Source organism: Lolium rigidum, chromosome 3 (assembly GCF_022539505.1).
Source record: "Lolium rigidum isolate FL_2022 chromosome 3, APGP_CSIRO_Lrig_0.1, whole genome shotgun sequence".
Taxonomy (NCBI): domain Eukaryota; kingdom Viridiplantae; phylum Streptophyta; class Magnoliopsida; order Poales; family Poaceae; genus Lolium; species Lolium rigidum.
In genome coordinates this window covers 138,401,517-138,424,655 of record NC_061510.1, presented here as the reverse complement: position 1 = coordinate 138,424,655, position 23,139 = coordinate 138,401,517, and the positions used below count along the sequence as shown (strand labels likewise).

The following is a 23,139-nucleotide window of genomic DNA, read 5'->3' as shown; positions in this document are numbered from 1 at the left end:
GAGTTTTGTCTTTTTTTTGCACACACCCACAAAATGTCAGTTTTTTCGCGAAACAACTTTCTAAGCAGACATGCATGTAAATTTTTTGTTCGGATTTTTTTGATATTTCCAACTACATTTAAAAGACATTTCAAAAACCTGGAGCATATGCTCCGGGAGCCAAAACGCCTCGTGTGGTTAGGAGGGTGGTTGTACCCCCAGCCCACCAGAGTTCAAACCCCAGGTTTGACATCTTTGTGTCTTATAAAGACGAAATATTCATTCAGTGGGAGGCGACTTTCCCGTAGCGAGGCGCGTGTGGTGACTTTGTCAGTTTCAAGACCCAACCCGCTGGCTCAGTCTTCCGAAGGTGTTCCGAAGGTGCTCACAGGGGTAGGGTGTGCGTGTGTGTCTTTATAGGGGTGAGTGTATGCACGTGTAGGTGAGCGCTGTGTTTGTATTGTGTTTCTAAAAAAATACGTTTTATTTTGAGTAAGAAAATTCGTTTTATTTTTTAATTAACTGTATAAAAGAAAATTCGTTAAGAAAAAGAAAAGGATTGCACATTTGCACACCGATCGAGAGAGAGAGAGCGCAGCGACAAGCCACCGACCACTACGCTTTGTGCCCAGGCATCCTCCTTCCCCACTCCTCCGTCCGTCCCTCCTCCACGAAGATCTCTCGCGATTAAACAAACGATTCCCCAAAAATCCACCTTCCTTGCTTGTTGTTAACCCATCCCCTTGCCACCCCCTCCTGACCTCCTCCAGATCCACAACCCGAAGCGGCGGCGTTTCTAGGGTTAGTACCACAACGCCATTTCCCAATCTTAATTCTTCGCTATGCCCCTTTGTATTTCGAACTCGTCAAGTTAGAAAATTTTAATCTCGTATTTTCTTTTGCTCGTCAAGTTACTCCGCTCTGAATCGCGCCGGCGTTCGTGAGTATGAACTTTTGGTAGTACATCCGAATCTGTTAAACACGTGCACGGGCGTAGGCGCGTAGAGGGTGAAATTACAGTCTGAGGTGATTTTACTTGTAAATCCTTGGCCTTGTGTTGCCGTTAGTTGTTGAATAAATTGTGAGTTCCCTTCTTCTGTTGGCGTTCACATATCGCTACAAGGATATGATTTAGTTCTGAAGTGATAAAAATGTATGGTATATGGTGGGACGATAAAAAATGTTAGGGCACACTTAGCACACTTATTCTATTGGATGAAACAGCCTGTTCAACAATTTGGCTGAAACTTCTTTTTTGTCGCCATTGTAGAAGACGAAGATAGTGATTAAGGGCTAAAAGAGATGGATAGCAAAAAGAAGAGGAACAGGAAGAAGAAGGGAAACCAAGGGAAGAATACTGGCGATGCGATGTCCAATACCGAAGAAGCTGTTCCTCGGAGCGACAACCATGATTCAGCCCCAAAAGGAAATTATAGTGGCACTGACGCAGATGATGCGATGTCCAGTGTTGGAGACGGAGTTCCTCCGTACCAGAATCAGGAGCAGACTTCACATGCAAATCAGAATGTTGTGAACGCTGATGAAGCTATATCGTCCGTTGGTGAGGTGATTCCCCGCGACGAGAATCACGAACCTACCGTGACACAGGAGAATCACAAGGCCAGTAATACAGTCTATGCAGAGCAGAGGAGCATTGGGATGTCAGATTCTACCGTGGAACTTGACAAGGACCAACTTTATGAAGCAAAGCTTGTAAGTTCTTCTGTAAAGGGTGACTGCAGTATCAACAGCCTCAGTCTTTGCACTTCCAATTTGATATATCTTCACTGTGAACATCTGATTGTGCGCCATATGTATTTTTTCCTATAAAGAAGAATGCATGTTGTCATTTCTGCAATCTTGTTCCTAGATATTGGCTCTTTCATCGTTGAACAATGCTTGGACTCCTTGATTTGCACTTTCACTCTGTGTCTTCTCATTTGATTCTTTGCGCTGATCATTCTTGTAATACGGTCATTGCCATTGCAGGGTAAATTACACGATAACATAAAGCAATTGGAAGATGAGAAGAGTTTATGGCTTCAAAAAGTGGTATCTATACTTATCCCTGTATATAAATCTAAGTACATAACAATATCATGTTTTTTTGCTGGTAGTATCATGTATTTGTTTAGTAGAGTGATAGAGGAAAGGGGCTATGGATCAACAGATGCAATTGTATGATTTATCTGAACCAAATGTTGACTTCTAAACATGCAAAAAAAAAATGTTATTCTGCACTACTAGAAACATCTCATACGAAACACTGTTCTATGTCTTTTCCTGCAGAGCATGATGGAGAGCGAACTTGAAAAGTTGCATAACAAAGTGGGTTATCATGCACAGGATGAGGTATGTTTTATGTGCTAGATGTAACCCCGCCATTTGATGATTGCAGCTGGGTATCTTACTCTCTAGAGTCTACTATTTCTTTTCTTCCTTGCAGCTTGGTGAAATAAATTTCCTTACCTCATATTGCTGTTTATTTTTAGGTCCTTTTGGAGGAAAAACTTAATAATCTACAGAATGGATACAACATGCTTGTTAAAAAGGAGGTATTGACTGTTCCTTTATTTGTTTACTATGAGAAGGTCTATGTGCCAATCTAGTTGGATAGGAGATCAAACTGGAACTTTGGTTTCAGCTTATGTTTTGGCAATGATAAACACTGAAAGCAATTTGTGTTTGAGAATAAAGTTCCTTCCTTCCATTTTGCAAGATCATCCCAAAATGACTTGATCATCCTTGTAGCTTGTTAAATTGGTGCCAGGGATTGCAAAGCCATGCTATTTAGCTTGTTCACTCAGTTGGCAGTTTGATTCTACTAATGCAAGTGATGAATCAAAATTCACTATAGATGTCGTTGAGTTGGCCCAACCAGCTCAAACTTCACGTAGGGAGTAAATTGCTAATCAGGTTTGAAGGGCTTTAGCTATCAGCAAATAGATAGAAAAGAGAATCATTCTCTATCATTTTAATTAAATAGGATCTTATCTCTAGAGTTGGTTTCCAAGTTTGTTTAGTCCTTTCCATGTTTGTTAGGATTCTGTCCTTAGGCCTCAAGTCTTGTACGTTGGCTATATAATGCCAACCTCTAGCATTTTAAGGGCAAACAGAAATAGACCAATCTATTATCCCCCCACGTTACCTCTTCAGCTGCTTCTGCTGTGTGACAACCCCTCCACGGCTGGAGTCGGACTGCAGAGGTCCAGGGGTTCGGCATATTACCCTCTACAAGGCAACTTGATTTACTTAAGTCGCTGAAACAGTAACACCAATATATTTATCCTTTTTCTGTTACTTGTTCTTGTTATAATATTTATTCCCTACTCTCGCATAGGAAGTTTTGGATAACAAAGTCAAGTGCATAGAGGATGTCAATGGTGTCCTAACTCATCAAGAGGTAATGTTCAGATAGCTTCCTTATAACTACTTTATCTTAACTGCACTTTTATTTGTCATCCGTTCAAAGGCTTCATCGTTTCTCTTATTTTCTGTTCTGGGTTGACATGTTACTTATTTTCTTCAGACTTCTCTTAAAGAAAGATTAAATGGGCTGGAGGAAATCAACAAAGCATTGCAAGAGCAGGTGAGAATTACAACATCTGTTTCCAACTGTTTGTTTTTCTTCGCTGTAGCTGGTTGAGAAAAATGAATCCTTAGTGAAATACCAATATACTATAATATGTATCTAAAGACAAACATTAGTTATTGTTTTCAAAAGGAGCTAAAGCATGTGTATTTCGATTCTACAGAGTAGTCGTTTATACTTTATAAAGTTTATAAAAAATCTGATAGTTCATTCGCTGGTATTTGAATCTGTCAGATTTGGACCTTCAATCGTTCGATTTTCATCTGCAGCATGTGCACAGTCCTGTACTTATATATTCTGATATAACTATTTAATAACAAAGCCTGGCAGGTGAAGGTATTGGATGAAGCTTCAAAAACTACTGTTGAGGAAAATCAGCGGTTGGTGATAAGTGTGGATGAACTAGAGTCAAGATTACAAACCCTTGAAGCAAAGATTGCTCTGACTGAAGCCTCCATGACTAAGGAGGTAAGTTTGTGCAGAACATCCCCTCTAGTGATTGTTATGTTTGGCAATTTGATTTTCTGCGAACCTACAACTGAATATTTACATCTGCAGTGAAATTACCTGGATAGAAAAACCTCTTCTTATCATTTACCACCTTTTCTTCAAAAAAGCGTCTAGACTATTGTATAGAACTGAGAAGTGGTAATGCAGGCCCCTGAAAATCAGGTGATGGATCAAACAAATCATGCCGGTTCACTTGTCGATAAGCAGACCACAGGTCCTATGACGATGATCAGTAAAGTAAGTATTATTTTGGTAAACTACGAGAATGTCCTTTTCTGCAAGGATTTTACTGTATCCAAAAAGAACCTCTGTTTATTGGTATCTATCTGTTTTTATTTCTGGCGGCAGAACTGTATCCATCTTTTGCCACCTTTCAATGTGATAGAAAAGTCAAAGTTTGGCTATGTAGTTAGTTCATTTACATGAATATTCATTCTGCAGGATTAGAATTTAATTACCCACTTGTTTGTTGGGGATATGATTTCCATATATGTTAACTGATAGTTGCTTACACGCTATGTTCCCCCCCTGCAGGGTAACGAACAGATTGCTGAGAGAGGTCTGAACAGTCCATTGACAGTTACTTTGGACAACTTTCCTATCAGTGCCTATGCTAATAATCATCAAGATGGCAGTTCCGGGCACTTTCCAGAAGCAACCAGCAGCAATGGTGGTGACGAGATTCTCATTGATGTGGATGCACACCAAGGATTTGATGAACCAAGAACGAGTGGAGAAATCGTGCCAGTTCCATTGGATGATATACAGATTCATGAGGATGGTCCACAGCCACCGGGATCAGCTGTTGATACAGATGAGGTTCCGTTTACTGATGCTCCCATCGTCGGCGCCCCCTTCCGATTGATCTCATTTGTTGCTCGGTATGTCAGCGGCGCTGACTTGGTGAACCAAAAGTAACTCCACATCTGTGCGTCGAGCTGCTTGAGAATCTGCGTGCTGAAAAGAGGAAATAGCATTTTTTGTTCTGCTGACATAGTTTCTTCAGTAAGCTTATAGAAGTTCATTATACCGTTAAGATAGTGGCGAATGTGTTGGATGAGTGCATCGAATTCTGCAGACATATGGAAGCTATGGTGATTCGTGGCAGTGCTCTTGTCACTGCTGATTTTTCTTCCTCCCCTGTCATTTTATCAGGGCGTGAGAAGTTATTGTTCCCAATTTATACAAGAGGGCTCTGTACTATTGCCCTCACACACCAGTTTGATCATGTGAGAAGTTTTACTGGCCAGATTTATATATTCTATTAACATCTGAAATTCTGGTATCCTCTGAATTCTGAATCCTAGGTAACCACTTAGATTGGTTTTTTAATGTTTTTTATGGTCCTATACTGGCATTATCTTGTGGATAATCAGTGTTCTCTCTAGTGCAATCAGATAGAAGATAGTAATAATGGCCAATTGACACAATGCAACAAAACAACTACAAGAGCATAGACAATTTGTCTGAAGCAAGTTGCATGTACGCTGAGTTCGCAACTAGACACAATGTGTAGAAGATTTTTTTTAGACAAACAGGGATTGCTCCCTGGTTCTATTTCCATAGAAAACGAAGCTACATCGTTTTTATTAAAATAAAGGCATTGCCGGACCTAATATCTCAAGCGACTACCACAAAAGCAACCAGATGCACAAAGACTTTGACGACACCATCTGTTTCCAAACAAACATAAAGAAAGTAGTTTTTGACCACATTTCACGAAGGAAAACTCCTAAATCTACTGCCAAGCTCAACCCATCACCACATGGGACTGCCTCGCATCCTCTGGATGCTCCTTGATATAGGCCAGGGACGCACAGTCTCCATGGGATGCTCCAGCTGCATTCTTCCAGGTAGAAATCCATCCGAAAGGCTTGCAGACTAGTCTGGCTTCAGTTTCAGTGGGAGTTTGAGATTTCTGATCACAAGTGCCGTGAATCGATCTACCCTCCCCCATTCCTGATCTTTGAACGACACCTTCCAATTTCTCAGATAAGACAGGGTCAGCTGCCACACGTGTTTCATATTCAACCAAGTTTTTCTGCTAAACACAATAGCGTTTCAATTGTTCCAAATACTCCACAAGACAACCGATGAAACAAAATTGAATTGCAAGTATCTTTTATTACACAACCACTTTGAAGCTATGCTTAAGAAGTCGGTAACTATTATATCGAAAACTTTGCAAACATCATTCCAAAGAAGCCTAGATATTTATCTTCTACGCATTGTGTCAGGTTGTGAACTTGGTATACATTCAAAGAACATGTGTTGAACAGATTCTATCTCTTTATAGAGACTACACCCAAAAGAGGTTTTGGAATACTCTTTTTCTCAGATTAATCCTATACAAATCTAGGTTACCATCAAACCAAGCATCAAAGATTTCTACAAGATCCATCTCAACTATATATGTCCCAAAAATGCTGATAAAACATAAATGAAAAGCCATCAGGGCCAATGGCTCCATCAACATAAGAGCCAAACTGCTTCTTTAATTTCCTCCTCAGCGAATCTACTCTATAACATGGCATTTTCTATACGTGTAATTTTTTCACTCTCAGATAAGAAATTGTCTGCCAATCTAAAATCTGGTCTATCCTTCCTCCTAAACAAGTCTTTATAGTAATTAGTAGCTATTTTAAGCATACCTTTACTATCTGTAATTAGGCACTCGGAGCCATCAAGCACATGTATCATTATCTTTCTTCCCCTCCGGTTAGCTACTGCATGGAAATATCTACTATTCCTATCTTCTTCTTCAACTATAACTCTCTTCAACTCCAGCTAAATGGAGTTTAATCTGTCTCTTTCAACATCAGACAGAGCTAGGTTTTCAGCCTTGATGTCAAGGGGATCATACTCCTCCATCAAACATTTCTTATGTTTTCTAATCTCAGCCAACAAGTGGGCACTCCAGCCCTTGGCAAGTTTCCTAAAAACTCTAAGTTTCACATGCCACCAATCAATGATATTTCGATTTAATGACAATGTCCTTAAAGTCTGATCTAAATACACCACTTTTAAAATTTTAAACCAACAATAGGAGTATGGTCACTCCCAACAGTGGACAGGGCCCTAGCATGTGCTAGAGGGGAAAGTGATTCAAAATCAGTAGAGCAGAAGATTCTGTCAATTTTGCTCATAATTCTATTCTCTTGGTTGTTACTCCAAGTGAAGACCCTACAAGCTAATCCAAACTCAATTAAAGACCACAGTTCTATCCAAGAGTTAAATCTATCTACCCATATGAAATCATCAAGTCCATTACTTTTATCATTTCAGATTTGACCAGGTTGAAATCACCTTCAATGATTAAAAGGGCCATCCCAGTTTAGAACAAATCATACAATCCAGAAATAAAAGGTTGCTTCCCCTCCTCGTAAGGAGAGCCATAAACAGTAGTAACTCTAACAACTAAATCCCTTTTTTGCGGGGAATTCTAACAACTAAATCTTACTAGAAGATAATTGTATTGCAACAATTTTTGATCACCGAATTAGAAATCTCACGAGCAGGCAATATTTAGAATACATGTTAAACAACCTACCAATTAACTTGGCACATACTGGATTATGCTACAGTTGTAAGGATACAACTTGTTCACGGAATACATGCCAGTGCTTGAGCTTCGAGACGAACTTAGGATCACACACTAGCATAAATCTATGGATTGGCAGCAACTTGCAGGTGAGCAAACAAACAACTTGCCAGCATTACGCCGATGGAGGATTGGAATCCCTGGGGTTGTCATTGGAAGAGGCACGGCTCTCAGAGGCAGTGAAATGCCGGAGGTCCTCGATCATCCTGATCACCTCTGCCATCGTCGGGCGACGGTCTGGGGACCGCGACGTGCACGCCATCGCCAGCTGGAGCATCTGGACCAGCTCATCCTCTATGTTGTGGTACTTCATCAGCGCAACATCGAACACTTCTGCGGTCCACTCCTCTCGGACCACGGAGTGCACCCACCTGGGTAGATCAACGACATCTTCCTGTCCCTGTGACTGGAGGGGGGCTTTTCCGGTCAGCATCTCCATGAGGAGAACACCAAAGCTGTATACGTCAGACTTATGGGTAAATTTTCTGGATTCATAGGTCTCTGGAGCACGGTAGCCGACAACAACGCGGGAGGTGTTGACCGGGAGACTCATCAGGCTGCTCATCCCATAGTCTGAGACATACGGGTTGTGGTCTTGATCAAGGAGGACGTTGGTGGACTTGATGTTGCCATGAGCAAGCTTAGAACCGCCTTCTGCATGAATGTGTGCAATACCATGTGCTGTTCCAAGTATAATCTTCATCCTGGTATTCCAGTCTATTGGGGTCTTCTCGACAATACCTTTGATACCTGTTAGTCAGCACTTCGATGAGAACTAATATCAACAGCTTAGACAGTAGACACCGCCACACCATCTACAGGAAAATGATATTTCTTGGGACAAATACTTTAGGCAACTTTTAACAATTCAAGCCAACTTTAGTTAGTGAATGAGCTCACAGTGTAGGGAGTCCTCTTCTTTTTACAGCTTGTAAGGAGTTCTCTTATAACACAGTAGAAAATGAAGTTCATGAATCTTTAGCAGGTAAGTTCCCAGTCATGTACCTCATATTTAATTCTGTACACGTTTACACATTATAGTTTGCGATCATGGCATTTTTTTGCATGTAAAATTCGCTAGCTGAGAGACAGACATATGCTATATGGTAACAATGGATTGTTAGGCTCCTAGTTTGCAAGCTAATTAATTTCATAGTAACGCAAAAAGTTAACAGCGAAAGGCAGTGATGTACCATGTAACATGGCTGAAAAGCTGCCAGCAGTGACATACTCATAAACAACAAGCTTTTCATCCTTCGAGTAGTAGTAAGCACGGAGAGTCACGAGGTTTGCATGTTTGCCTACCCTCCCAATAAGCTCCATCTGCTGCTCAAATTCTTTCTTCCCAGCCACAACATCCTTCAGCCTCTTGACAACCACAATAGTGCCATCCTCAAGTAGAGCTTTGTATGCGGTTCCATAGCTCCCCTTCCCAAGGACTTCTGCAGAAGCTCTTAATAAGTCTTCCAAGTCAAAGTTGTAACTGCATCCCTCCAAGAAAACCAACTTGTTCTTCTCAGCCATTTGGACACCGCTGCTAACATCCCCTTTACGCTTCTCAATCCTTGCACCATCAGCCCCCTTACCATTGTAATCCACTCCCTTTTCTTTATTCTCCTTCCTCTTTGGAAAGCACACAGTGAACACCACCGCAGCTAGCAGAAGTACAGCAAAGCCCCCAACAGCAGCTGCAATTATATAACCAGTAGCCACTTTCTTCCCATGTTGTAATGTTTGTGATGGTGGTATTGAGGGTTGCCCTGAGGGTGTCAGCGAAGGAAGAACAGAACATTCGGCTAGAGGAGGCCCACACAATCCAGGGTTCCCCAAGAATGAACTATTTGAGAATACTTGGAGGAAGGGAGGAATTGAGCCATTCAGCTCGTTGTTGCTCAAGTTTAATTGTCTTAACCTTGGAAGTTTGAGATTAGGGATAGGTCCAGACAAAGAATTTTCTGCTAAATTCAGTATAGATAGTTGAGTAAGATTTTGCAAGCTTGTAGGCATTTGCCCTGTGTAGGAATTGAAGGAAAGGTCAAGGGTAATAAGGCTTGGAGAAAAAAAGGAAGGCAAATCTCCTGACAGCTCATTATGCTGAAGAAATATGGAACGTAAAGAAGGAAGTGAAGTGATATCAGATGGAAGACTTCCACTCAATCGATTAGACCTCAGGCTTAGCACCTGGAGGGAGACAAGCTTGCCAAGAGTATTTGGAGGAATGATACCAATCAACCCAGCAGCTGGTACCCTAAGGGCAGATACATGTGATCGATCCGCTGTGCATATTACACCATGCCATGAGCATAGCGAAATGTTTTGATCCCAGTTGAGCTTGTTGCCACCGTAGACTGCAGAGGAAAAAGCAAGGAGAGCTTGCTTCTCAGAGGCTACATCTGATGTAGCCAATGGGATGAGTAGTAGCAGATGTAGACAGAGCAGTAGAAGCAAAGAGTCTCTAAGATTTAGATAGCCCATAACAGATATCTCTGAACCAACGTGACTAAATGAGTGACACCTTCACCTGTTTACACCAATGAAATAATCAAACTAGCTGCAATGAAAAGAAAAGAAATGTTAGTGCTAAAATCTGAGAACTGAAAGAACAAGTTTAAGTATAACTCTGATTGCCTCTAATTTATCATAAATCTGAACTTCTGAAGGAAATATAGCTACACGGGCAATGACAGCAGATATGTGTTTGTGCATGCAGGAGTGGGGGATGAAACACAGCTCCATATGCCTATGGAAGACATAATGAGGACTGAGGAAGCACAAACCATAGAGGCCCACATGGTCATGCGATGAAAAACAAAAGCACTATCGAAAGAAAAGCAAATTCCTACAGAAGCCTGATGTTTTTTAGAATATTTTTCACAGCTAGTGCAGCCTGCTTTTTTCAATAAGAAGTCAAAGAAAGTGGACGAACCCGGACGGTGTGAATGATCAGAAAAAAAAGGCATGGGAAGCCAGCCTGTTCTCCCTCTGGAGGGGCTTAGCAACCAAGCCCTTTACTGAGCCTGTTCTCACTAAGGAGATGATACCCTAACCATGAAGCATTGCCAAATCACAAGAATAACAAATCAAGAATGACTAACCAACACAAGGGACAAGAATTATACGTTCAAAGAACGGTGCCCATTTAAAGTCAATACAGATGAGATAAAAAAGTTGCACAATAAAGCAATTAAAAGTAAAAAACAACTGAAATAGTGGTAGGGTCGATATGCAATGATGTAAAAGAAAAAAAGGGCACCAATAAAGCAGAGAAAGGGGAAACAACAAGGAGAAACTAAAGCTCATCAATACTGGTCTCCAAGATGAGCACATCATATCACATGCAACTTTCTTGAATGAAACACCAAAGTATGCTTAGTACAAACCGAATATAGTCTAGCACATCAACGCTCGTTTCCAACATCAGAAAACCACATCATGTATGACTTTCTTGGATGTAACACAAAAGTGAGCTCAGCTTAACTAAGACAGGCTAAGTTTACCCTAGAGGACAGCACGCTTAAGCTCGCAGTCCAAGCAGTCAGATGTTACATGATTGCAGCAGCCTTACCGACAATTTTGAGCTAATCATTATCAACTGAAACCAACACATATCAAGTTCATTCATTGAGGATAAAAAAACATAGCAGCCTTAACATGGCAGAAGGCACCAAGGCCCGCCACAATGCAGTATGCAAAGGTTAATTGCCACTACAAAAAGGCAGATGCTTGATCAGAGAATCCCACTAAACTAAACAAAGCGAAAGGAAAGGTGGCACACTTAAAGGCAAATCTGAACCACACTAGCCTAACCAAAATGTGAACTCGGCAAGCTAGGGCACTTGCAACTTACAAGGAGATGCTTGTGTGTGGGATCTGCACATGCCATTGGGCACCTTTGGTGCAGCATTGTTTACTTGCTACAAGATACTGGTTGGCGTGCAATTGTTTACTATACCAAGTTAAATGGATCGTTTTTTAATTTCATGGAACAATCGAGTACTGGCCAGTCCTCCGAAACCAATGCCGAGGACATGTTTTCGCGAGGGTTCAGAGTTGACGGCTTTCTGCCCCCCTTAAAAGCCCATCAAAACCAGTGTCGCCGTGTGTAACATATTGCTTCGTTTTTCTAGACGGTTTCAGTGAACTGTTAGCGCAGTGCAAGTGTGGTACTAGAAGGAATCATGGCACCGGCCAGTGGCCACATAGTATGCTGTTACTGCTAGATCTACTATTCCCCCCCAGGGGAAAACAAGAAATGCAGCCAACAAAAAGGTCAAAACACATAGTTTGTTACTTGCAAGTAAAACAAATGTGGCTACTGAAGAGATTAAAACACAGTAAACGGCCTCCTTCTGTTCAGATTACTGGTCAGTCCTTTCCTTTGCAGGGAAAAATTAGTTAGTGTCTGGGTTTGCGGTTGCTGGCAAGTGGCAGACGCGTTTTTATGGGCAAATAACTAAATATTGGCTTCCTGCCTGCAGGTCAGCGGTTGGGCCTTACTATTTTTTTTTTTTGTTCTCCATAAAAACCTTGAAAGGTCAGCAACTGACTGTAGTCTACAGAGACAGAGTCGCCCCTTAGCTAATTAGGGAAAACAGGGTCTAATATAGGCTGTTTTCCCTAATTAACGAAGGAGTTAATTAGGGAAAACAGGTTATCTCCAAAAAAGTGGACTAGATGGGTTACAACTACCAAATTGAGCGCTCAGAAAACGGCAGAGACGACCTAGAGACATAATCGAAGAGAATTGGTACTACAGTACCATAATCGGGTTCAGTAACTGAAGCCGAAAATGGGGGATTAAAAAGTAACGGCCGTACGTTTTGACAGCAGAAACGCCTCATTAGATCGAATTGCAGGGAGGAGCAAAGAACTAGAGGGGCGCACGACGAACTAAACAAGTCTAGAAAAAAATGAATGCCACCGCGTCTCTCTCTCCAGAACATCAACCACGCACACGAAAAAGTCGGTGAAACTCTGCACCGAAATGCAGGGGCGCAAAGAGCGGCGCGGTACCTGGAGTGCGCGGCGGAAGGGATCTCCCCGAGAGATCGGTAGACGGCGGCGGCCGGGGCTTGAGCCGCGATGGAGAGAGAGAGACGGAGGCGATGTCGAAGCGAGCAGAGAGCAGAAGAGATGGAGACTGGAGAGAGGAGGGAGCGTTTAAAACGAGTAGCGCAGGCCTTGACGAGCCTGACACTACAACACTTGAGCCGGAGGGAGGGGAGGGGGGCCGCAATAACTTTTTGCGCAGCGGCACGCTCCTCTCGCTGCTGCCCATGGCCATGGCTGCGCGCCTGCTTTTACCGTCCTGCCCCCCCGCTCCGCTCGTCAGGTGCGCAGGCCCACCTGGTCAAACCCCACCCGGGGTGTACAGCAGCACGGCGCTGTGTGCTCAACCGTTTCTACCGCAGGCAGCTGACCTAGGGCTCCAAATCGCCAGCCCTATTTTGGACAATCATAATTGCTAATTATGTAGTAAAAATAAAGAACTTCATAAGTAGTATCCAAAAATTGGCAGACATGTTTTTCCTATCTTATCTTAGTAAGGGCATCTTCAATGGTCCGACGTAAACGAACCGGACCGATCGCTTGCGACCGCGCAGCCGAAAAATGCGCTTCTACCCAGACCTAGCGGCTCGACCCATAGTGACCAGGCTGTCCGCGGAGACGCAAACGCGGCTCAAATATGCGTCGAGTTTGCCTCTACCCGGTCGCGCCGCGCGACCGCTCGCTTCTCCCACGGGCCCGCCTAGCAGCGACCCTGGCTCGATGTGTCTTCTCAACCAACGCGACTTTAAGCACAACAACTGTCGGGAAGGACAACTGCGTCGATCGACGCGCAAATAGCCGGAATGGAGCGCGAACTCATACCGTCGTGGAAGAGCAACCGCAACCCTCTTCTATTTCTGCGCCCCCATTCATCCTCGTTCAATAAGAACCCTAGGTCCGCGCATTCGGATCTCCAACCGGCCGCCACCATTCATCTCTACGACCGACGGCGCCATGAGCAACATCTCTTTGCCAACATACTCCGATAGCGAGGGGAAGCCGTCGGGATGGCGACATTGGTGGGATAGAACTGCCACGCCTAGCAACTCTTGCTTCCCACCGAGGGATGGCCATGAGGAGGAGGGGGACGTCGCCGCCGATGACGGCCAGGACGAGGAGGAAGAAAAGCAAGAGGATGAAGAGGCAATGTGGACACACCTAGAGGCGGAGGAGATGGCCGAGGAGGCGGCGACGACAAAAAAGGAGACAAGGGCCCGAGCGAATGCGGAGGCGCATCCGGCATGCACCGACGGTTTTTTTTTGGCAAAAAGGACCACCTCTATGAGTGAATTGTCAAAAAAAAAACCACCTTCGAGTGAAATTGCCAAAAAAAACCACCTGCGTCGTGGCGGCTGATAACCCACAAGTATAGGAGATCGCAACAGTCTTCGAGGGAAGTAAAACCCAAATTTATTGATTCGACACAAGGGGAGGTAAAGAATACTTATAAGCCTTAACAACTGAGTTGTCAATTCAGCTGCACCTGGAAAAGCACTAGTAACAGGGGTGATGTGAAAGCAGCAGTAATATGGGAGCAATAGTAACGATAACACGACGATCAGTAATAGTAATATGAGAGCAATGGCACCAGAAAATAGTTGATACTACTTCCAATGTCATGTGGAACAAGTATATGATGATGAAAGATGGACCGGGGTTCCCAGCGATCTACACTAGTGGTAACTCTCCAATAAGTGTTGGGTGAACAAATTACAGTTGGGCAATTGATAGGATTGAAATAGTGATGTCTACGGGTGCTTCTATTCTTGTAGACAGTGTTGGGCCTCCAAGAGTAGAGGTTTGTAGAACAGCAGCAAGTTTCCCTTAAGTGGATCACCCAAGGTTTATCAAACTCAGGGAGGAAGAGGTCAAAGATATCCCTCTCATGCAACCCTGCAACCACAAAGCAAGAAGTCTCTTGTGTCCCCAACACACCTAATAGGTGCACTAGTTCGGCGAAGAGATAGTGAAATACAAGTGGTATGAATGAATATGAGCAGTAGTAACGGCGCCGGAAAAGTGCTTGCTGGCGTGCAGATGATGGTAGTAATATTGTAGGCAGTATAAATGCAATAAAATAGTAAACAAGCAGCGATAGCAGTATTTAGAACAAGGCCTAGGGATCATACTTTCACTAGTGGACACTCTCAACATTGATCACATAACAGAATAAATAAATAGATGCTAGACTCTACACCCTCTTGTTGGATGATGAACACCACTAACTGTGTAGGATTACACGAACCCTCAATGCCGGAGTTAACAAGCTCCACAATATTCGATGTTCATATTTAAATAACCTTAGAGTGCATGACATATCAACATAACCAAACCAAGTACTAACATAGCATGCACACTCGTCACCTTCACACTACGAAAGGAGGAATAGATCACATCAATACTATCATAGCAATAGTTAACTTCATAATCTACAAGAGATCACAATCATAGCCTACGCCAAGTACTACACGATGCACACACTGTCACCATTACACCGTGCGGGAGGAATATACTACTTTAATAACATCACTAGAGTAGCACGCAGATATATTGTGATACAAAACACATTGCAATCATAAAGAGATATAAATAAGCACCGCACTATGCCATTCATAACGGTGAATAAGTATTCTGTGAAATATAGCCTAAGAGACCCACACGGTGCGGTACACTGTCACCTTTACACACGTGGGACAAGGAGTCTCCCGGAGATCACATAAGTAAAACCCACTTGACTAGCACAATGACATCTAGATTACAAGCATCATCATATGAATCTCAATCATGTAAGGCAGCTCATGAGATTATTGTATTGAAGCACATAGGAGAGAGATGAACCACATAGCTACCGGTACAGCCCCGAGCCTCGATGGAGAACTACTCCCTCCTCATGGGAGACAAGCAGCGTTGATGAAGATGGCGGTGGTGTCGATGGAGAAGCCTTCCGGGGGCACTTCCCCGTCCCGGCGGCGTGCCGGAACAGAGACTCCTGTCCCCCAGATCTTGGCTTCGCGATAGCGGCGGCTCTGGAAGGTTTTCTCTAGTTTCGTCGAACGTGGTAGGGTTTTCGCGACGGAGATCTTAAGTAGGCGGAAGGGCAGCCTCGGAGGGGGACTGGTGGGCCCACACACTAGGGGGGTGCGTCCCCCCCTCTGGCCACGCCAGGGTGTTGTGTGGGGCCCCCAGGGATCCCCTCTGGCGGCTCTCGGGTGTTCTGGAAGCTTCGTCCAATTCTAAGACTCTGGGCGTTGATTTCGTCCAATTCCGAGAATATTTCCTTACGAGGATTTCGAAACCAAAAACGAGCAAAACGAGAACCGGCACTTCGGCATCTCGTCAATAGGTTAGTTCCGGAAAACGCATAAATATGACATATAATGTGTATAAAACATGTAGCTATCATCAATAATGTGGCATGGAACATAAGAAATTATCGATACGTCGGAGACGTATCGGCATCCCCAAGCTTAGTTCCTGCTCGTCCCGAGCAGGTAAACGATAACAAAGATAATTTCTGGAGTGACATGCCATCATAACCTTGATCATACTATTGTAAGCATATGTAATGAATGCAGCGATCAAAACAATGGTAATGACATGAGTAAACAACTCGAATCATAAAGCAAAGACTTTTCATGAATAGTACTTCAAGACAAGCATCAATAAGTCTTGCATAAGAGTTAACTCATAAAGCAATAAATCAAAGTAAAGGTATTGAAGCAACACAAAGGAAGATTAAGTTTCAGCGGTTGCTTTCAACTTGTAACATGTATATCTCATGGATAATTGTCAACATAGAGTAATATAACAAGTGCAATATGCAAGTATGTAGGAATCAATGCACAGTTCACACAAGTGTTTGCTTCTTGAGGTGGAGAGAGATAGGTGAACTGACTCAACATAAAATTAAAAGAATGGTCCTTCAAAGAAAAAAGCATCGATTGCTATATTTGTGCTAGAGCTTTGGTTTTGAAAACATGAAACAATTTTGTCAACGGTAGTAATAAAGCATATGTATCATGTAAATTATATCTTACAAGTTGCAAGCCTCATGCATAGTATACTAATAGTGCCCGCACCTTGTCCTAATTAGCTCGGATTACCGGGATTATCATTGCAATACACATGCTTTAACCAAGTGTCACAAAGGGGTACCTCTATGCCGCTTGTACAAAGGTCTAAGGAGAAAGCTCGCATTTGGATTTATCGCTTTTGATTATTCTCAACTTAGACATCCATACCGGGACAACATAGACAACGGATAATGGACTCCTCTTTAATGCATAAGCATGTAGCAACAATTAATGTTCTCATATGAGATTGAGGATATATGTCCAAAACTGAAACTTCCACCATGATTCATGGCTTTAGTTAGCGGCCCAATGTTCTTCTCTAACATTATGCATGCTCTAACCATTTAATGAGTGGTAAATCTCCCTTACTTCAGACAAGACGGACATGCATAGCAACTCACATGATATTCAACAAAGAGTTAATGGCGTCCCCAGGAGCATGGTTATCGCACAACAAGCAACTTAATAAGAGATAAAGTGCATAAGTACATATTCAATACCACAATAGTTTTTAAGGCTATTTTGTCCCATGAGCTATATATTGCAAAGACGAATGATGGAAATTTAAAGGTAGCACTCAAGCAATTTACTTTGGAATGGCGGAGAAATACCATGTAGTAGGTAGGTATGGTGGACACAAATGGCATAGTGGTTGGCTCAAGGATTTTGGATGCATGAGAAGTATTCCCTCTCGATACAAGGCTTAGGCTAGCAAGGTTATTTGAAACAAACACAAGGATGAACCGGTGCAGCAAAACTCACATAAAAGACATATTGTAAACATTATAAGACTCTACACCGTCTTCCTTGTTGTTCAAACTATTTACTAGAAATTATCTGGACCTTAGAGAGACCAATTATGCAAACCAAATTTTAGCAAGCTCTATGTATTTCTTCATTAATAGGTGCAAAGTATATGATGCAAGAGCTTAAACATGAGCACAACAATTGCCAAGTATCAAATTATTCAAGACATTTTAGAATTACTACATGTAGCATTTCCCGTTTCCAACCATATAACAATTAACGAAGCAGTTTCAACCTTCGCCATGAACATTAAAAGCTAAGAACACATGTGTTCATATGAACCAGCGGAGCGTGTCTCTCTCCCACACAAGCATTTATTCAAACAAAAAAAAAACAAACAGACGCTCCAAGTAAAGTACATAAGATGTGACCGAATAAAAATATAGTTTCAAGAGAAGAAACTCGATAAGTTATCGATGAAGAAGGGGATGCCTTGGGCATCCCCAAGCTTAGACGCTTGAGTCTTCTTGAAATATGCAGGGATGAACCACGGGGCATCCCCAAGCTTAGACTTTTCACTCTTCTTGATCATAGTATATCATCCTCCTCTCTTGACCCTTGAAAACTTCCTCCACGCCAAACTTTAAGCAAACTCATTAGAGGGTTAGTGCACAATCAAAAATTCATATGTTCAGAGGTAACACAATCATTCTACACTTCTGGACATTGCACAAAACTTCTGAAAGTTAATGGAACAAAGAAACTCATTCAACTTGACAAAAGCGGCAATGCGAAATAAAAGGCAGAATCTGTCAAAAACAGAACAGTCCGTAAAGACGAACCTGGAAGGGGCACTTAACTTGCTCAAACGGAAAAACTCAAAACTAATGAAAGTTGCGTGCATATCTTAGGATCACACACGAAAATTTGCAGATTTTTTTGATTTTTTTACAGAGATTTCTGCGCGAATTCGTGACAGACAGCAATGCTGTTTCTGCGCAGCAATCCAAATCTAGCATCAACTTTACCATAGAGACTTTACTTGGCACAAAAACATGATAAGGAGAGGTTGCTACAGTAGTAAACAAATTCCAAGACACAAATATAAAACGAAGGTACTGTAGCAAAATAAACACATGGGTTATCTCCCAAGAAGTGCTTTCTTTATAGCCATTAAGATGGGCTCGGCGAGCTTTAATGATGCACTCGCAAGAAATAGTAGTTGAAGCAAAAGAGAGCATCAAGAGGAAAATTCAAAACAAATTTAAGTCTAACATGCTTCCTATGCATAGGAATCTTGTAAATAAACAAGTTCATGAAGAGCAAAGTAACAAGCATAGGAAGATAAAACCAGTGTAACTTCAAAAATTTCAGCATATAGAGAGGTGTTTTAGTAACATGAAAATTTCTACAACCATATTTCTCTCTCATAATAACTTTCAGTAGCATCATGAGCAAACTCAACAATATAAGTATCACATAAAACATCTTTATTCACATGCATAAAAGTATCATTACCCTCCACATAAGCATAGTCAATTTTATTGGTAATAGTGGGAGCAAATTCAACAAAGTAGCTATCATTATTATTCTCATCATCAAATATAGGAGGCATATTGTAATCATAATAAAATTTATCCTCCATAACAGGCGTTACGAAAAGACTACTATCATTATAATCATCATAAATAGGAGACAAAGTATCATCAAAGTAAATTTTCTCCTCAATGCTTGGGGGACTAAAAAGATCATGTTCATCAGAACCAGCTTCCCCAAGCTTAGAACTTTCTATATCATTAGCAACAATGGTATTCAAAGTGTTCATACTAATATGTTCCATGGGTTTTTTAATTTTCGCATCAAACCATCCATGTCTTAAATCAGGAAATAGAATAAGAAGCTCACTGTTGTCCATTATGCCAAACTAGTGTAAACAAGAAACAAAAAGATGCAATTGCAGGATCTAAAGAAAATAGCTTCGAGCACACACACAATGGCGCCAGAAAAGTACTTTACCTGGGACCGGAGTATGAGTGCCTTTTACCTTTCCTCCCCGGCAACGGCGCCAGAAAATAGCTTGATATCTACGGGTGCTTCTATTCTTGTAGACAGTGTTGGGCCTCGAAGACCAGAGGTTTGTAGAACAGCAGCAAGTTTCCCTTAAGTGGATCACCCAAGGTTTATCAAACTCAGGGAGGAAGAGGTCAAAGATATCCCTCTCATGCAACCCTGCAACCACAAAGTAAGAAGTCTCTTGTGTCCCCAACACACCTAATAGGTGCACTAGTTCGACGAAGAGATAGTGAAATACAAGTGGTATGAATGAATATGAGCAGTAGTAACGGCGCCAGAAAAGTGCTTGCTGGCGTGCAGATGATGGTAGTAATATTGTAGGCAGTATAAATGCAATAAAACAGTAAACAAGCAACGATAGCAGTATTTAGGAACAAGGCCTAGGGATCATACTTTCACTAGTGGACACTCTCAACATTGATCACATAACAGAATAAATAAATAGATGCTAGACTCTACACCCTCTTGTTGGATGATGAACACCACTAACTGTGTAGGATTACACGAACCCTCAATGCCGGAGTTAACAAGCTCCACAATATTCAATGTTCACATTTAAATAACCTTAGAGTGCATGACATATCAATATAACCAAACCAAGTACTAACATAGCATGCACACTGTCACCTTCACACTACGAAAGGAGGAATAGATCACATCAATACTATCATAGCAATAGTTAACTTCATAATCTACAAGAGATCACAATCATAGCCTACGCCAAGTACTACACGATGCACACACTTGTCACCATTACACCGTGCGGGAGGAATAAACTACTTTAATAACATCACTAGAGTAGCACGCAGATATATTGTGATACAAAACACATTGCAATCATAAAGAGATATAAATAAGCACTTCACTATGCCATTCATAACGGTGAATAAGTATTCTGTGAAATATAGCCTAAGAGACCCACACGGTGCACACACTTGTCACCTTTACACACGTGGGACAAGGAGTCTCCGGAGATCACATAAGTAAAACCCACTTGACTAGCACAATGACATCTAGATTACAAGCATCATCATATGAATCTCAATCATGTAAGGCAGCTCATGAGATTATTGTATTGAAGCACATAGGAGAGAGATGAACCACATAGCTACCGGTACAGCCCCGAGCCTCGATGGAGAACTACTCCCTCCTCATGGGAGACAAGCGGCGTTGATGAAGATGGCGGTGGTGCCGATGGAGAAGCCTTCCGGGGCACTTCCCCGTCCCGGCGGCGTGCCGGAACGGAGACTCCTGTCCCCCGGATCTTGGCTTCGCGATGGCGGCGGCTCTGGAAGGTTTTCTCTGGTTTCGTCGAACGTGGTAGGGTTTTCGCGACGAAGACCATAAGTAGGCGGAAGGGCAGCCTCGGAGGGGGCCTGGTGGGCCCACACACTAGGGGGCGCGACCCCCCCTCTAGCCGCGCCAGGGTGTTGTGTGGGGCCTCCAGGGTTCCCCTCTGGCGGCTCTCGGGTGTTCTGGAAGCTTCGTCCAATTCTAAGACTCTGGGCGTTGATTTCGTCCAATTCCGAGAATATTTCCTTACTAGGATTTCTGAAACCAAAAACAGCAGAAAATAGGAACCGGCACTTCGGCATCTCGTCAATAGGTTAGTTCCGGAAAACGCATAAATATGACATATAATGTGTATAAAACATGTAGATATCATCAATAATGTGGCATGGAACATAAGAAATTATCGATACGTCAGAGACGTATCAAATAGCATTAAGACAGAACATCTAGATTATTAATCATGTAGGCATGTTTCCCATATATAGTCATACGTGCTCGCAATGAGAAACTTGTACAACATCTTTTGTCCTACCAGCCGGTGGCAGCCGGGCCTCAAGGGAATCTACTGGATATTAAGGTACTCCTTTTAGTAGAGTTCCGGAGCAAAGCATTAACACTTGGTGAAAACATGTGATCCTGACATCACCGCCATCCCCTCCGGTTGTCCCGATTTCTGTCACTTCGAGGCCTTTGGTTCCGGATAGTGACATGTGCATACAACTTGTAGATACAATCTAAGCAATAATTATAGAGCTTAAATCTAAGATCATGCCACTCGGGCCCTAGTGACAAGCATTAAGCATAACAAGATTGCAGCAACAATAACTTCACAAACTTTATAGATAGACTAATCATAATGTAACAATCCATCGGATCCCAACAAACAGAACACCGATTACATCAGATGAATCTCAATCATGTAAGGCAGCTCATGAGATCATTGTATTGAAGTACATGGGGGAGAGAATACCAACTAGCTACAGCTAGAACCCGTAGTCCATGGGGGAACTACTCACGGAGCATGATGGAGGCGGTGGCGTTGATGGAGATGGCTTCAGGGGCACTTCCCCGTCCGCGAGGGTGCCGGAACAGAGACTTCTGTCCCCCGAATTGGAGTTTCGCGATGGTGGCGGCGCCCCTGGAGTCTTTCTGGAGTTTCGTCAATCGGTATCGAGTTTTTAGGTCGAAATGGCTTATATAGGCGAAGAGGCGGCGCAGGAGGGGCAAAAGGGTGCCCTCCCCATAGGCCGGTGCGGCCAGGGGCTGGCCCGCGCGGCCCTATGGTGTGGGGGCCCCAGGCCTCCCCTCTGACTCCCCTTCGGTGTCCTGGTCCGTCTCGGTGAATTATGATATTTGGTCTTCGTTTTGTCGAATTCCGAGAATATTGCCCGAACAGCCTTTCTGGAACCAAAAACAACAGAAAACAGCAACTGGCCCTTCGGCATGTCGTTAATAGGTTAGTTCCGGAAAATGCATAAAAACATTATAAAGTGCAAGCAAAACATGTAAGTATTGTCATAAAACAAGCATGGAACATCGAAATTATAGGTACGTTGGAGACGTATCAGCATCCCAAAGCTTAGTTCCTGCTCGCCCTCGAGTAGGTAAACGATAAAAAGAATAATTTCTGTAGTGACATGCTACTTACATAATCTTGATCATCCTATTATAAAGCATATGAGATGAATGCAGTGACTCAAGGCAATGATCTATAGTTGCTAACAAATAGATAACATATAACAAAACTTTTCATGAATAGTACTTTCAAGACAAGCATCAAAAGTCTCGCATAAGAGTTAACTCATAAAGCAATAAATTCAAAGTAAAGGCATTGAAGCAACACAGAGGAAGATTTAAGTTTCAGCAGTTGCTTTCAACTTTCAACATGCATATCTCATGGATAATTGTCAACATAAAGTAATATGATGAATGCAAATAAGCAAGAATGTAAGAATCAATGCACAGTTGACACAAGTGTTTGCTTCTAAGATGGAAGGAAGTAGGTAAACTGACTCAACATAAAAGTAAAAAAGAAAGGCCCTTCGCAGAGGGAAGCAGGGATTAAATCATGTGCTAGAGCTTTTTAAGTTTTGAAATCATATAGAGAGCATAAAAGTAAAGTTTTGAGAGGTGTTTGTTGTTGTCACCGAATGGTAATGGGTACTCTAACTACCTTATCAACCAGACTTTCAAGAGCGGCTCCCATGAAGGACGTTATCTCT

General features: G+C 42.4%; 2 protein-coding genes across 3 annotated transcripts; one reads left to right on the top strand and one right to left on the bottom strand.

Annotated features, from left to right (window-relative positions):
• The first annotated feature begins 567 nt into the window (after nt 1-567).
• On the top strand, nt 568-5,366 carry LOC124702391. Of its 2 annotated transcripts, none has more exons than XM_047234532.1 (10): nt 568-780; nt 1,250-1,692; nt 1,969-2,031; nt 2,269-2,331; nt 2,472-2,534; nt 3,320-3,382; nt 3,509-3,568; nt 3,902-4,039; nt 4,229-4,318; nt 4,616-5,366. In XM_047234532.1, the coding sequence occupies exons 2-10, from the start codon at nt 1,282-1,284 to the stop codon at nt 4,997-4,999; spliced, it is 1,335 nt and encodes a 444-aa protein (XP_047090488.1). In that variant the 5' UTR covers nt 568-780; nt 1,250-1,281; the 3' UTR covers nt 5,000-5,366. The 2 variants fall into 2 exon arrangements, with proteins under 2 accessions (XP_047090488.1, XP_047090489.1); XM_047234533.1 differs by lacking the exon at nt 568-780 and adding an exon at nt 894-1,005.
• A 2,185-nt stretch (nt 5,367-7,551) lies between these two features.
• On the bottom strand, nt 7,552-10,734 carry LOC124702390 (probable inactive receptor kinase At5g58300). Its single transcript, XM_047234531.1, has 3 exons — nt 10,609-10,734; nt 8,876-10,233; nt 7,552-8,432 (listed from the first exon to the last, which is right to left on the bottom strand). Exons 2-3 carry the CDS (start codon nt 10,155-10,157, stop codon nt 7,798-7,800), a joined length of 1,917 nt encoding a protein of 638 aa, XP_047090487.1. The 5' UTR covers nt 10,158-10,233; nt 10,609-10,734; the 3' UTR covers nt 7,552-7,797.
• Between the last annotated feature and the right edge of the window lie 12,405 nt (nt 10,735-23,139).